This window comes from Doryrhamphus excisus, chromosome 4, assembly GCF_030265055.1.
Source record: "Doryrhamphus excisus isolate RoL2022-K1 chromosome 4, RoL_Dexc_1.0, whole genome shotgun sequence".
Lineage (NCBI taxonomy): Eukaryota > Metazoa > Chordata > Actinopteri > Syngnathiformes > Syngnathidae > Doryrhamphus > Doryrhamphus excisus.
Genome location: NC_080469.1, coordinates 25934233 through 25947505, shown reverse-complemented (window position 1 = coordinate 25947505; position 13273 = coordinate 25934233). Strand labels below are relative to the sequence as shown.

Below are 13273 nucleotides of genomic sequence, written 5' to 3'. Positions count from 1 at the left end.
ATAGTGGTTCTTAGGTGGTCTGCCATTGAAGGTGTATGCTACACTTCTACTACAGAGGTTCTACTACAGAGGTTCTACAGTTGGGGTTCTACCACAGACTCTGACAGAGGTTCTACTCCAGAGTCTACTGGAGGTTCTACTGTAGAGTATGTCACTGTCGTGTTTTACCATCAGAGCGTATCAGAGGTTCCACACCATGGTAGAACCTCTGATACTAGAGGTACTACTGTACAGTTTTACTATAAAGTCCATGAGATGTTCTACTATGGAGGTTCTAGTATGGAGCTTGTCAGAAGTTCTAGGGCGGTGTTGGTTGGTTGGCGGGTGGGATGACGGGTTCTTTCCCAGGTTCTACTTATTTAAAGAGGTTCCACAGTTTTACTATAAAGTCCATGAGATGTTCTACTATGAAGGTTCTAGTGTGGAGTTTGTCAGAAGTTCTAGGGTGGTGTTGGTTGGTTGGCGGGTGGGATGACGGGTTCTTCCCCAGGTTCCACTTATTTAAAGATAAAGTCTAGTAGATGTCCTACTATGGAGGTTCTAGTATGGAGCTTGTCAGAAGTTCTAGGGTGGTGTTGGTTGGTTGGCGGGTGGGATGACGGGTTCTTCCCCAGGTTCCACTTATTTAAAGAGGTTCCACAGTTTTACTATAAAGTCTAGTAGATGTCCTACTATGGAGGTTCTAGTGTGGAGCTTGTCGGAAGTTCTGAGGTGATGTTTGGTTGGTGGGATGACGGGTTCTTCCCCAGGTTCTACTTATTTAAAGAGGTTCCACAGTTTTACTATAAAGTCTAGTAGATGTCCTACTATGCAGGTTCTAGTGTGGAGTTTGTCAGAAGTTCTAGGGTGGTGTTGGTTGGCGGGTGGGATGACGGGTTCTTCCCCAGGTTCCACTTATTTAAAGAGGTTCCACAGTTTTACGATAAAGTCTAGTAGATGTCCTACTATGAAGGTTCTAGTGTGGAGTTTGTCAGAAGTTCTAGGGCGGTGTTGGTTGGTTGGCGGGTGGGATGACGGGTTCTTCCCCAGGTTCTACTTATTTAAAGAGGTTCCACAGTTTTACTATAAAGTCTAGTAGATGTCCTACTATGGAGGTTCTAGTATGGAGCTTGTCAGAAGTTCTGAGGTGATGTTTGGTTGGTGGGATGACGGGTTCTTTCCCAGGTTCCACTTATTTAAAGAGGTTCCACAGTTTTACTATAAAGTCCATGAGATGTCCTACTGTGGAGGTTCTAGTGTGGAGTCTGTCAGAAGTTCTAGGGCGGTGTTGTTTGGTTGGCGGGTGGGATGACGGGTTCTTTCCCAGGTTCCACTTATTTAAAGAGGTTCCACGGGTTCCATAAGCAGTGGAGACGTCCGCCCAGCCACAGAATCTCATTTCCTGTGGCGGCGAGCCGGCTGTTGTCACGGGCGGCGGCGGTGCCAGCTGCCGTGCGAGCGTGCGACTATTGAGGTCTGCTTGTGCAAGAGTCGTGTTTGTCTCACTTTGCGGTTCCGCGGTTCTCCTCTAACTGCGTCTGGCAGCCCCACCACACTTTTTTTCCGTGTTGTATTATTCTTCTTCGGGTCCGTCGCTAGCGTACAGGAAGCCGCGGTAGAGCTGCATCACGGTGGGATTTGCCAAACAAACGGCGTTCTCCCGGCGAGGAACACGTGAGGGAAGGCAGCAGCTGTGGAAACAGCCCAGCCGGCTGAGGACTGAGGAGAAGAAGGATGGGGGGTGGGGGGTAAAACCAGAAGAACGACGGACATGGTGGTCGTCCAAGCGACGGGTTCCGTTCGGCTGCCAATCTGCGGAACGCCAGCTCCATGATTGGGACAGGAAGTCGGACGTCAGAGGCCTTCAGCGGTGGCCGCAGGTGTCGTTTACGACACGCATGAATCACGTATCGCGCCTTTAAGAGCATCGGCGGACGCTTGAAGGCGGCGAGCGTTGTTGGTCTTGGCGGCGGCCAGCACGGTGATGTTTCCTGCTCCGTCTGGCCGTCTGGAGCGGCGCAGAGGAGCATTGTGGGAGGAAGCGTGGAGGTGTGAAGTGTAAGTTGAAGAAGACAAACAGCGGGCGGGCGGGCGGCTCCCCCCTCCTCCTCCTCGTCGTCCTCCTCCGCCTCCTCCACGGGATGCAGGGAGCGCGCACCTTAGCGCCCTCCCTTCCCGGCTGTCCCGCTGCCTGAGTGCGTGTGCTCCCAGTCCACAGCAGCCGTGTCCCGACGCCGACGCACACACACGGAGCGCCATCCCGCACAAAGACGGACGCCCTTGGACTGCGGCGGGGGAGGTGAGTGGGCCAACATTCCCAAGTTGTGTGCGGCTTGTTGACGTTCCCGACCTCCTGTTGACTTTCACTCTGTGGAGTCGGGACGCGGTTCTGGTTCCGGGGAAGGACCAAATGTCTTCTTTACGCTAGCATGGCTAGCAGATGAGTGACAGGAAGTGCGCCGTGGGGGTCATGTGACAGGGCGGGACCAAACAGGTGCCTGGTTCATACAAGCCCGGGTCTTGGTATCATGGCTGGATCACTCGGTCCCAATTCCCGGTTCTGCCTGAAGAGGCCGCTAACGAGCCGCTAGCCGCCATTTAGCTTTCACTTTCCTTTTCTTGTTATTTGTGGTGCTAAATGTCAACCAACATGTTTGCTCACTAGCAAATTACTTACAATTCAAGGTCGGACTCATGGACCCGGGTCCTGGTGGTCCTGGTGGTCCACTGGCCTCATTTCCCCTTCCAACATCATGAAAGAACTACAAAATAAGACAAATACTACAATATTATGTAATACAAGTTGAGGTTTGAGTCCGAGTCGGTTAAATTGAGTCAGTGAATCGGCGAAACCCGATTCTTCGTCAAACATCTGCGAATCGTCAAAACTGAATCCTTCGGCAAGGGACTGCGACTCGATGAGCTCGAGTGAAACTAGATCCTTTGCTTATGGATCTCCTCCGTCTGTCCGTGAGTCAGTGAAACACGATTCTTGTTCGAGTGTCCGTGAGTCAGTGAAACACGATTCTTGTTCGAGTGTCCGTGAGTCAGTGAAACTCGATTCTTTTTCGAGTGTCCGTGAGTCAGTGAAACACGATTCTTTTTCGAGTGTCCGTGAGTCAGTGAAACACGATTCTTGTTCGAGTGTCCGTGAGTCAGTGAAACTTGATTCTTTTTCGAGTGTCCGTGAGTCAGTGAAACACGATTCTTCTTCAAGTGTCCGTGAGTCAGTGAAACACGATTCTTCTTCGAGTGTCCGTGAGTCAGTGAAACACGATTCTTTTTCGAGTGTCCGTGAGTCAGTGAAACACGATTCTTGTTCGAGTGTCCGTGAGTCAGTGAAACACGATTCTTGTTCGAGTGTCCGTGAGTCAGTGAAACTCGATTCTTTTTCGAGTGTCCGTGAGTCAGTGAAACACGATTCTTTTTCGAGTGTCCGTGAGTCAGTGAAACACGATTCTTGTTCGAGTGTCCGTGAGTCAGTGAAACTTGATTCTTTTTCGAGTGTCCGTGAGTCAGTGAAACACGATTCTTCTTCAAGTGTCCGTGAGTCAGTGAAACACGATTCTTCTTCGAGTGTCCGTGAGTCAGTGAAACACGATTCTTTTTCGAGTGTCCGTGAGTCAGTGAAACACGATTCTTTTTTGAGTGTCCGTGAGTCAGTGAAACACGATTCTTGTTTGAGTGTCCGTGAGTCAGTGAAACACGATTCTTCTTCGAGTGTCCGTGAGTCAGTGAAACACGATTCTTTTTCGAGTGTCCGTGAGTCAGTGAAACACGATTCTTGTTCGAGTGTCCGTGAGTCAGTGAAACTTGATTCTTTTTCGAGTGTCCGTGAGTCAGTGAAACACGATTCTTCTTCAAGTGTCCGTGAGTCAGTGAAACACGATTCTTTTTCGAGTGTCCGTGAGTCAGTGAAACACGATTCTTTTTTGAGTGTCCGTGAGTCAGTGAAACACGATTCTTGTTTGAGTGTCCGTGAGTCAGTGAAACACGATTCTTCTTCGAGTGTCCGTGAGTCAGTGAAACACGATTCTTTTTCGAGTGTCCGTGAGTCAGTGAAACTCAATTCTTTTTCGAGTGTCCGTGAGTCAGTGAAACTCAATTCTTTTTCGAGTGTCCGTGAGTCAGTGAAACACGATTCTTTGTCAAACATCTGTGAATGCTAGCCAACATGCTATGCTAGCCAACATGCTATGCTATCCTGTTATTGACCTCATGCTGACTCTCATGCTAGCCAACATGCTATGCTAGCCAACATGCTATGCTATCCTGTTATTGACCTCATGACGACTTCTCATGCTCGCCAACATGCTATGCTAGCCAACATGCTATGCTATCCTGTTATTGACCTCATGACGACTTCTCATGCTAGCCAACACGCTATGCTAGCCAACATGCTATGCTATCCTATTATTGACCTCATGACGACTTGTCATGCTAGCCAACATGCTATGCTAGCCAACATGCTATGCTATCCTGTTATTGACCTCATGACGACTTCTCATGCTAGCCAACATGCTATGCTATCCTGTTATTGACCTCATGATGACTCTCATGCTAGCCAACATGCTATGCTAGCCAACATGCTATGCTAGCCAACATGCTATGCTATTCTGTTATTGACCTCATGATGACTCTCATGCTAGCCAACATGCTATGCTAGCCAACATGCTATGCTAGCCAACATGCTATGCTATCCTGTTATTGACCTCATGACGACTTCTCATGCTCGCCAACATGCTATGCTAGCCAACATGCTATGCTAGCCAACATGCTATGCTATCCTGTTATTGACCTCATGATGACTCTCATGCTAGCCAACATGCTATGCTAGCCAACATGCTATGCTATCCTGTTATTGACCTCATGATGACTTCAACACAATCCAGTAACTAAAAGGTGAGGATTCCATCCCTAGACTTTCATCCACCGGGTTCTGGTCCAGACTCCCACAGGACAGACTGCTGTGTGTGTGTGTATGTGTGTGTGTGTGTCTGCCAGTGCTACAATAACAAGACAGCGAGGGGCCCCTGGGAGCCGTCAGGGTGGGGAGGGGGGGTGCGAGACAGTGAAGACGAGGGGACTGTTTACTTAAGTCCTCCATAGCGGGGCGGCCCGGCTGGCTGGGAGCAGAACCCAGGAGACGGATCCAATGTGTGTGTGTGTGTGTGTGTGTGTGTGGTGTGTGTGTGTGCATTGCAAAGCAAAGTGGACTCATTGCGGTTCTTCTGGTTCTCCCAGGAGATTGAACTTGTGTCCAAGTGGAAGCTTTAGTTAAATGTGTGTCATAAATGTGTGTGTGTGTGTGCTAGGATAATGAAGTCCAGGTGCTGGTCTGCTTCAAGACACCTGTCACTAATATTTAGTGCCAGAGAAAACCAGACCAGTTCTTTGCTTATTTTAACAAGGCTGACCAACCCAACCTCAGGACGTGTGTGAGTGTGTGTGTGTGTTTTGTCTGAAACGGTTTCAGGTTTAGATGAACACACGTGCCCCAGACCAGACCAGACACCTGTGCCCACGAAGCCCCTGACTGCCTTGACGCCAGCATTAGCACGGATCTGGATCCGTCTCAGCAGCAAGACCAGCATTCATTCCGTTAGGGTGACACCGGATTTGACCGCCGTCACCGTGACAGAGTACAGAACCTGCTGTGGTTCGATGGTGGAGGCCCACCTGGGCCCCCGTCTGGACCCGAGACAAAGACCTCCCTGTGTCAGTTGCTTGGAAACTTACCTTCGTCCTTCCAGGAACCAGCAGGGCCTTCACACGTCCTACACCTGGTGTCTACAGCTGCAGTGTCTGGTTCTGGTTCCAGGTTTTGGTGTCTGGTTCTGGTGTCAGGTTCTGGTGTCAGGTTCTGGTGCCGGGTTCTGGAGCCAGGTTCTGGTGACTTGTTCTGGTGTATGGTTCTGGTGACTTGTTCTGGTGCCGGGTTCTGGAGCCAGGTTCTGGTGACTTGTTCTGGTGCCAGGTTCTGGTGCCGGGTTTTGGTGTCTGGTTCTGGTGACTTGTTCTGGTGTTGGGTTGTGGTGACTTGTTCTGGTGCCGGGTTCTGGAGCCAGGTTCTGGTGACTTGTTCTGGTGTCTGGTTCTGGTGACTTGTTCTGGTGTTGAGTTTTGGTGCCGGGTTGTGGTGCCAGGTTCTAGTGTCTGGTGACAGGTTCTGGTGCCAGGTTTGTGATGCTAACGCTAGCTCATTGATGCTATCATGCCATCATCTGTTGATGCTCCAGTCTTCCAGTCTTCCTCCAGTCCCGTAAGTCAATGAAACCTGAGTCCGTACCAAGGACCTTGAGTCGTCTTCTAGCGGCCCTGAGTCGTGAACTCGAGTCTTTGTCGCGCATCTGCAAGTCGATGAAACGAGAGTTTTTTGTGCGTGTCCGTGAATCGGTGAACAAGATTCTGTGTCAAACAGCGAGTGAGTCGGTGAATCTTTGACGAGTACCCGTGAGTCAGTCAAAGGGCCACGAGTCTTCGCTGTGAGTCGGTGAGTCGAAGGGTATCATATGTGTTGAAATGATCTATTTTGAATGTTACGGATGCTAAAAGTGCTACTTCGGACCCCCCCATCCCCCGCCCCCCCCCCCCATTGTAAAGCCACGTGTCCCTTTGTTGTGTGCTCAGGATGAGGGCGGGCTCCTTGGAGACGGGCGTGGTCCTGCTGGGCCTCCTCACGCTGCTGGTGTCGGTGAGACTGCAGGTAAAACGCACTCCATGACCCCCCCCCCCCACACCCCCCCTCCCCATGTGACGCCAATGCACATTCCAGCCGTGGTCGTCGTCCATCAGTGCTGCCGATGCGTTTGAGGAATGCTTGGAAGTTGCCTGTCATCACATTCTGCTGGCGTCTCCGTTGGCCTCCTCTGATTGGCTGCCGGGCGTCTCCTTGTGTCGCACTTCCATACTTTCACTGGCGTGTGTGTGCAGGAGGAGGGCGTGGCCTCCAACAGTCTGGAGGAGGAGCTGCAGGTGACCACGTACTGGTGGGGGGAGTGGGCCAAGTGGACGGCCTGCACTCGCACCTGTGGGGGCGGAGTCAAGTCGCAGGAGCGCCACTGCCTCAAACAGAGGTCAGAACTTCCTCCTCCTCACGTGGCGGGCCTGCTTCCAGACAGGAAGTGCTTGAAGATACGCTCGTAAATTGTCAGCGTGTTCGCCACGGGTGTCCAAAGCGCATCCGGGTTTTTTTTTTTATTGGGATGGACCACATTAATATAATAATAATTATATAATAAATAATATTAATAATTTATTTAATAATAATAACATAACTTAAGAATTTAATATAATTTAATAATAATAATATATAATAATAAATAATTATTATAATTATAGTAACATATAAAAATAGAACTGGAACAGCAGAATTGGAAAAATCAAAATATCATTTTCCTAAAATAATGTTGAAATATTATGAGGGAAAATAAAGTCAAGTTGTCATTTTTGCTAAATTAGGTAATAATATTATGGGAATAAAATAATAATAATAAAATTGAATATAACAATTTAATTTAATAATAATAATTATAATAATAATTAATAAAATAAATAATAATACTAGAAAATAGTCAAATAGAAAATAGTCCAAAAATTGCAATTTTTCGGGAACAAAGTGGAAATATTGGAATATATATTATATATATATATGGAATATATAATATATATAAATATTATATGGAATATAAAGAGGAAATCAAATGTTGTTGATGAAAAACTGCAAATGTACGGCGTACACAGTACTATGTATACTATGTATACAATGTACTGCACACGGAGCAGTGATGATGATGATGATGATGGGGGTCTGTGGGGGTCTGTGTCCAAAGAAAGAAGGTTGCCGCGGGGAAGGACAACATGACGTGCACGGGAACCCCCAAGAGATACCACCTGTGCAACGCCCAGGTGAGTCCCCGCGGCCGTGGGCGGGGCCAACACCTCCATGTTTTTGTGAAAGCGCCGCCGCTGCTCCGCAGGAATGTCCCTCCAGCGGGAGGAGCTTCCGGGAGGAGCAGTGCTGGTCCTTCAACTCGCAGCTCTACAGTGGGCGGAGCTACCAGTGGAAGCCGCTGTATCCCGGTAGGAGCGCGCTAACGTCCCGACGCAAGCGGCAGAAGATCCGGGTCCCGGTAGCGTCCCTTTTGGTCCTAAACGTGTCGTCCGCCCCGCAGACGACTACGTGCACATCTCCAGTAACCCCTGCGACCTTCACTGCACCACCGCCGACGGCCAGAGGCAGCTGATGGTGGCGGCCCGCGACGGGACGTCCTGCAAGTACAGCAGCTACCGCGGCGTCTGCGTGGACGGTAAGTGTGAGGTGAGTCCACGTCCCGGCTCCGGATAACGTCCGCCGCCGCCACCCGCAGGACTGGAGCGGGGAGGAATCATTTCACTCCATCGGTGCGTCCTCCGCCCAGGGGGCCGACGCGTCTTTTTAAGCTTTTCTTCTCCTTGCTGTCGTCGCTCAGCCAATCGGATGCGATGGCGTCCTCTTCTCGCCCAACACGCTGGACAAGTGCGGGGTCTGCCAGGGCGACGGCAGCAGCTGCAGCAGAGTCACCGGAAACTTCCGCCGGGGTTCCAGCACCCTGGGTGAGTTGGGGGGGGCACTCTTTGACTTGGCAGTTCTTTGACTTGGCTCTTCTGTTTTTAAGAATCTACTGCACAAAGATCATTTATTGGACAGGTGCTCTCTTTCGCTTGTAAGGTTCTACTGCAAAAAAAGCAAACCCTGGTCAAAGATCTTGTTCTTGCTCTTCTTGAGGAGCACTCTTCTGTTTTTAAAGACAGTCCAAAAATGCTGGTCAAAGATCCTCTATATAAAGAGAGGAACCTCATGCAAAAAAAAAGAAAAACCTACTGAAAGATTATCTATTTGACAAGAGCGCTCTTCTGTTTTATAGGTCCTACTGCATTAAAGAAACATGCTTGTCAAAGATCCTCTATATCACAGGAGCACTCTGTTTTTAAACATCTATTGTAAAAAAAAAAGTCTAGTCAAAGATTGTCTATATGACAGTAGCATGCTTCTGTTTCGAAGGACCTAATGTAAAATATAAGCTGGTCAAAGATCCTCTATATCACAAGAGAAATCCGTTTTTAAGTACCTGGTGCCCTAGTTAAAGATCCTCTATTTGACAGAAGCACTTTTCTGTTTGTCTACTGCAAACAATGATGCTGGTCAAAGATCATCTATTTGACAGAGTGATCTGTTGTTTATAAAACCCTACAGCAACAAATGCCCTCTCTTTTTATGGAGCAGGTGAAACAAACCAGAAACCCCCCAGTCAAAGATTCTCTATATGACAGATGCGCTCTGAGGTTTTAGGATACCGGGCTACCGAGTCTACTTTGTTCTCTGCTGACTCGGACTGGCCTAGCAGGTCGCCCCAAATCCAGTCTGGTCACGCTCGGCTCCTCTTCCTGCCCGCCAGGTTACTCGTTCATCACGCAAATCCCAGAAGGATCATGGGACATCCAGATCATCGAGAGGAAGAAGTCAGCCGACGTTTTAGGTGCTTGGCTCTCCCAGCATGCAACCCGGCCTCTCATGACCACGCCCCCACGTCCCACCTTTACCTTTGTGTCCTTCCAGCTGTCACGGACCAGGCCGGGAACTTCTTCTTCAACGGCGCCTACAAGGTGGACAGCCCGCAGAACTTCCATGTGGCGGGAACCGTCTTCAAGTACCGGCGCCCCATGGACGTGTACGAGACCGGCATCGAGTACATCGTGGCCAAAGGGCCCATCGACCAGGCCGTCAACATCCTGGTACGCCGCCGCCGCCGGTGCCGATGCTGTCCATCACGAATGCCACACCCGCTTTAAACGTGACTCGTGTCCCAGGTCTGGAACCAGAACGGTCGCACGCCGTACATTGCGTACGAGTACACTGTCCTGCGAGACTCCCTGCCGCCCGTCCCACCTCCGCCCATCTACACCGGGTCCGACACCTCGGCTGGGGAGGTGTCTGTGGAAGCGGGGAGCCTGCTGGCCCCCAACAGCAGCCGCTACGATCAGGCGCCCCCTAGCGGTCCACTGGAGGCGGGGGCGGGCTTGGTACGGCCGGGCCAGGAGACAAACGAGGTCTACGAGGAGACGGCGGCCATCGACTGCAACCGGGACGGAGCGGCCGACTCCACATTGTCAGGTAGGGACAGTATGGAGGACTCTGGGGGCGGGCCGGACATCATACGCCCTTCAGACTCGGCTTGGCAAACCTGGTCCCAAATGGCATCCGCCGGGTGCTGAGGCCATGACACCACCATGCGGCCAGTGAGGACGTGTAGGCCGGTCATGTGACCGAATGCAAACGTTGTCTTTATCGGTCCTTTCCGTCCTCGTCTTCGTCCTCTAGAGGGAAACAGCAGCCATACAGGAAGCACCGCCAACCCCGCCCCCGTTGCCAGGCCCTTGAATCCCAAAGCGGACTCCCCAAACCTCATTTGGAGGGTCCTGCTGGAAGGCCGACTCGGCCCGGATGATCTGCTCATCAACATCTCCAGCAATCAGCTTCTGACCCAGGAAGACGGATCCTTCTTCTCGGCCAAGGTGGACCCGGCCGGTCTGGAGCCAGACGGCCCCTTTGGGCCGAACCGCACCATGGAGTTCACGCTGGGTCGCAAACGCAATGACAGCGGGGACGGGTTCTACCAGAACAAGACCCTGCAGAGGAGCAACAGAACCAGGTTGTGTCACGGCCGTGTTCTGCTTCGTCACCTGATATGACACCCAGGTCTGGTTCTGGTTCACAGGGGGAATCCCAGGCTCTACCAGAAGAACCTGAAGCTGAGTCCGGCAGACATGTACCGCTGGAAGTTGTCCTCCCAGGAACCGTGCAGCATGACCTGCTCCATCGGTACCAACACACCCTGGCAGTCCACCCGGACCGGCACCGTCACCACGCTTCCCGCTCATGTCTTCCAGGCGTGTCCAAGTCCTTTGTCACGTGTGTCCGCTACGACGGCGTCGAGGTGCATGACATGTACTGCGATGCGCTGACCCGACCGGAACCGGTCCACGACTTCTGCATAGGACGGGAATGCCAGCCCAGGTACCGTCGCACATCCTCACACGGCAGAGCAAACCCAGACTCGAGTGGACGGTCCCGGTCTCTCAGGTGGGAGGCCAGCAGCTGGAGCGAGTGCTCGCGGACCTGCGGGGACGGGTTCCAGTTCCGGCAGGTCCGCTGCTGGAAGATGCTGTCGCCGGGCCTGGACAGCTCCGTCTACAGCGACCTCTGTACCGTGGCTGACCTGGAGAGACCCGTGGAGAGGCGGGCCTGCAAGAGCCCCGCCTGCGGCCCACAGTGGGAGGTGGCCGAGTGGACGGAGGTATGTCACCTTATGAACCTTGCTGGGATTCAAACGTCCTTCAAAGCGTCGTTGTCCTCCCGCAGTGCTCGGCGAAATGTGGCCGAAGAGATCAGGTGACCCGCGATGTCCGCTGCTCCGATGAAGACAGGCCGTGCGACCCGACGACCCAACCCCCGAATGTCAAGAACTGCACGGGTCCGCCCTGCGAACGCCACTGGACCATGTCGGAGTGGGGACCAGTAAGTGGCAGTGAGATCACGGTTCCTAAGACCGGAAGGGACCGTTGAAGACCGTGTACCCTTCCTGTGCAGTGCTCAGGTCCCTGCGCCCAGGGCAGGATGGTGCGTCACGTGTACTGCAAGGCCCCGGAGGGTCGGGTGGTGCCTGAGGACCAGTGTTCCGTGGACGAGAAGCCCCTGGCCATACACCCGTGCGGCGAGAGGGACTGCGCCCCCCACTGGCTAAGTCAGGACTGGGACAAGGTGATGTCCCTGCAGGACTGGATGCAGGAACGTTAGATGTTCTACTGAAGATCATGGCTTTTTACTCGTTGCAATGGCGTCTGTCTTCAGTGCAACACCACGTGCGGCCGCGGCGTCAAGCGGAGGATCGTCCAGTGCGTCGGCATCAGCGACGGCAAGTTCCAGATCTTTGACGACGAGGCGTGCGGCGCCGGAGAGAAGCCCGAGGATGAAAACACCTGCTTTGAGAGGCCGTGCTTCAAGTGGTACGCCACGCCCTGGTCCGAGGTCAGCTGATCTGTGTAATGTGTGTAACGCCGTGTGACATCCGTGTGACATCCGTGTGACATCCGTGTGACCAGTGCACAAAGACGTGCGGCGTGGGCGTGAGGATGCGTGACGTCAAGTGCTACCAGGAGCGCGAGCTGGTCCGAGGCTGCGACCCGCTGACCAAGCCCGTGTCCAAACAGACGTGCAGTCTTCAGCCGTGCCCCACCGAGCCGCCGGGTGAGTCAGCGCCGGTCCAGTCCGGTCCGGTCCCGGCCCACCTGCCGTCTAACTCCCTTCCCGTTTTGCGTCCAGACGAGAGCTGCCAGGACCGGCCCACCACCAACTGCGTGCTGGCGCTGAAGGTCAACCTGTGCGGTCACTGGTACTACAGCAAGGCCTGCTGCCACTCCTGCCGCGCCATCCGACCGCCCCCGCCCTAGTCCCCGACACCCCTGCACCACTCCGACTCGTGGGGCGGTGCCGAGTCTTTCGTCGGGTCGCCCGAGTTCGAACGTCGACCTCGTCAAAGACGGCTAAAAGTATCAGCGCCGTGGTCGGGGCGACCCCCGGACACTGACGGGCCCCCCAGCGTGTCTCCTGCTGGGGATGACGATGATGATCGTGATGAAGAATGAGGAAGTCCGACATTGGAGTATTATTTAATGACGACAGGAAGTGGAATGTGCACGGAAGCGTATTTATTCGTCACAGCACATTTTGCATGTATCGCGACCTCCCGATGCGTCCGCATTGGGCCAAACCACGACTGACCGAGGGGGGGCATGACCGTTCCTGACACTTGAAATGTATTCAGACGCACGCGTGCACGCCCCGCGTTGGCCTTTGTGGTGTACGTCTTTATAGAACTGATACCTCTTTGTGCAAAAGGATGGTCCATAATAAAGACAACCAAGGAGCTGGCCTGGTCTCAGCTGGTGTTTGAACCCTGCGTGTCGTTCCCATGTTCCCATGCACAGCCCTTTGGTTCACGTCAAGGACAAACACGCACCCACAAGGGCAGACCAGGCTTTCGGTCACAAACGTCTCCAAATAATACTACATTGATTGATATATATATATTTTTTTATGTCTGTTTCACCGTCTTAGGATATAATTACAAATCTTTGAATATTTATACATATAAAATATGACATCATTAATATTTCAGTAATATCCGATATCACTGAAATATTAGCAAGCTTTTGACACCATATCAGCGATGTCACAGAAATATTAGTGAGATAT

General features: G+C 52.1%; 1 protein-coding gene across 1 annotated transcript; it reads left to right on the top strand.

Moving 5' to 3' along the window:
- The first annotated feature begins 1505 nt into the window (after positions 1-1505).
- Positions 1506-13184, top strand: adamtsl2 (ADAMTS-like 2). The gene is made up of 19 exons (XM_058071837.1): positions 1506-2278; positions 6610-6685; positions 6913-7055; positions 7812-7887; positions 7959-8061; positions 8154-8299; positions 8451-8574; positions 9417-9497; positions 9578-9753; positions 9829-10132; positions 10340-10670; positions 10737-10840; positions 10909-11035; positions 11102-11315; positions 11381-11536; positions 11609-11779; positions 11870-12046; positions 12121-12265; positions 12341-13184. Exons 2-19 carry the CDS (start codon positions 6611-6613, stop codon positions 12466-12468), a joined length of 2781 nt encoding a protein of 926 aa, XP_057927820.1. The 5' UTR covers positions 1506-2278; position 6610; the 3' UTR covers positions 12469-13184.
- The last annotated feature ends 89 nt before the right edge of the window (positions 13185-13273 follow it).

Excerpts from the sequence above, each read along its gene's own strand:
- adamtsl2 (XM_058071837.1), top strand. The coding sequence starts at position 6,611 with ATGAGGGCGGGCTCCTTGGAGACGGGCGTGGTCCTGCTGGGCCTCCTC. Across the intron at positions 10,133-10,339 it reads GGCCGACTCCACATTGTCAG|AGGGAAACAGCAGCCATACA; the intron begins GTAGGGACAGTA and ends TTCGTCCTCTAG. Across the intron at positions 12,266-12,340 it reads GTGCCCCACCGAGCCGCCGG|ACGAGAGCTGCCAGGACCGG; the intron begins GTGAGTCAGCGC and ends TTTTGCGTCCAG.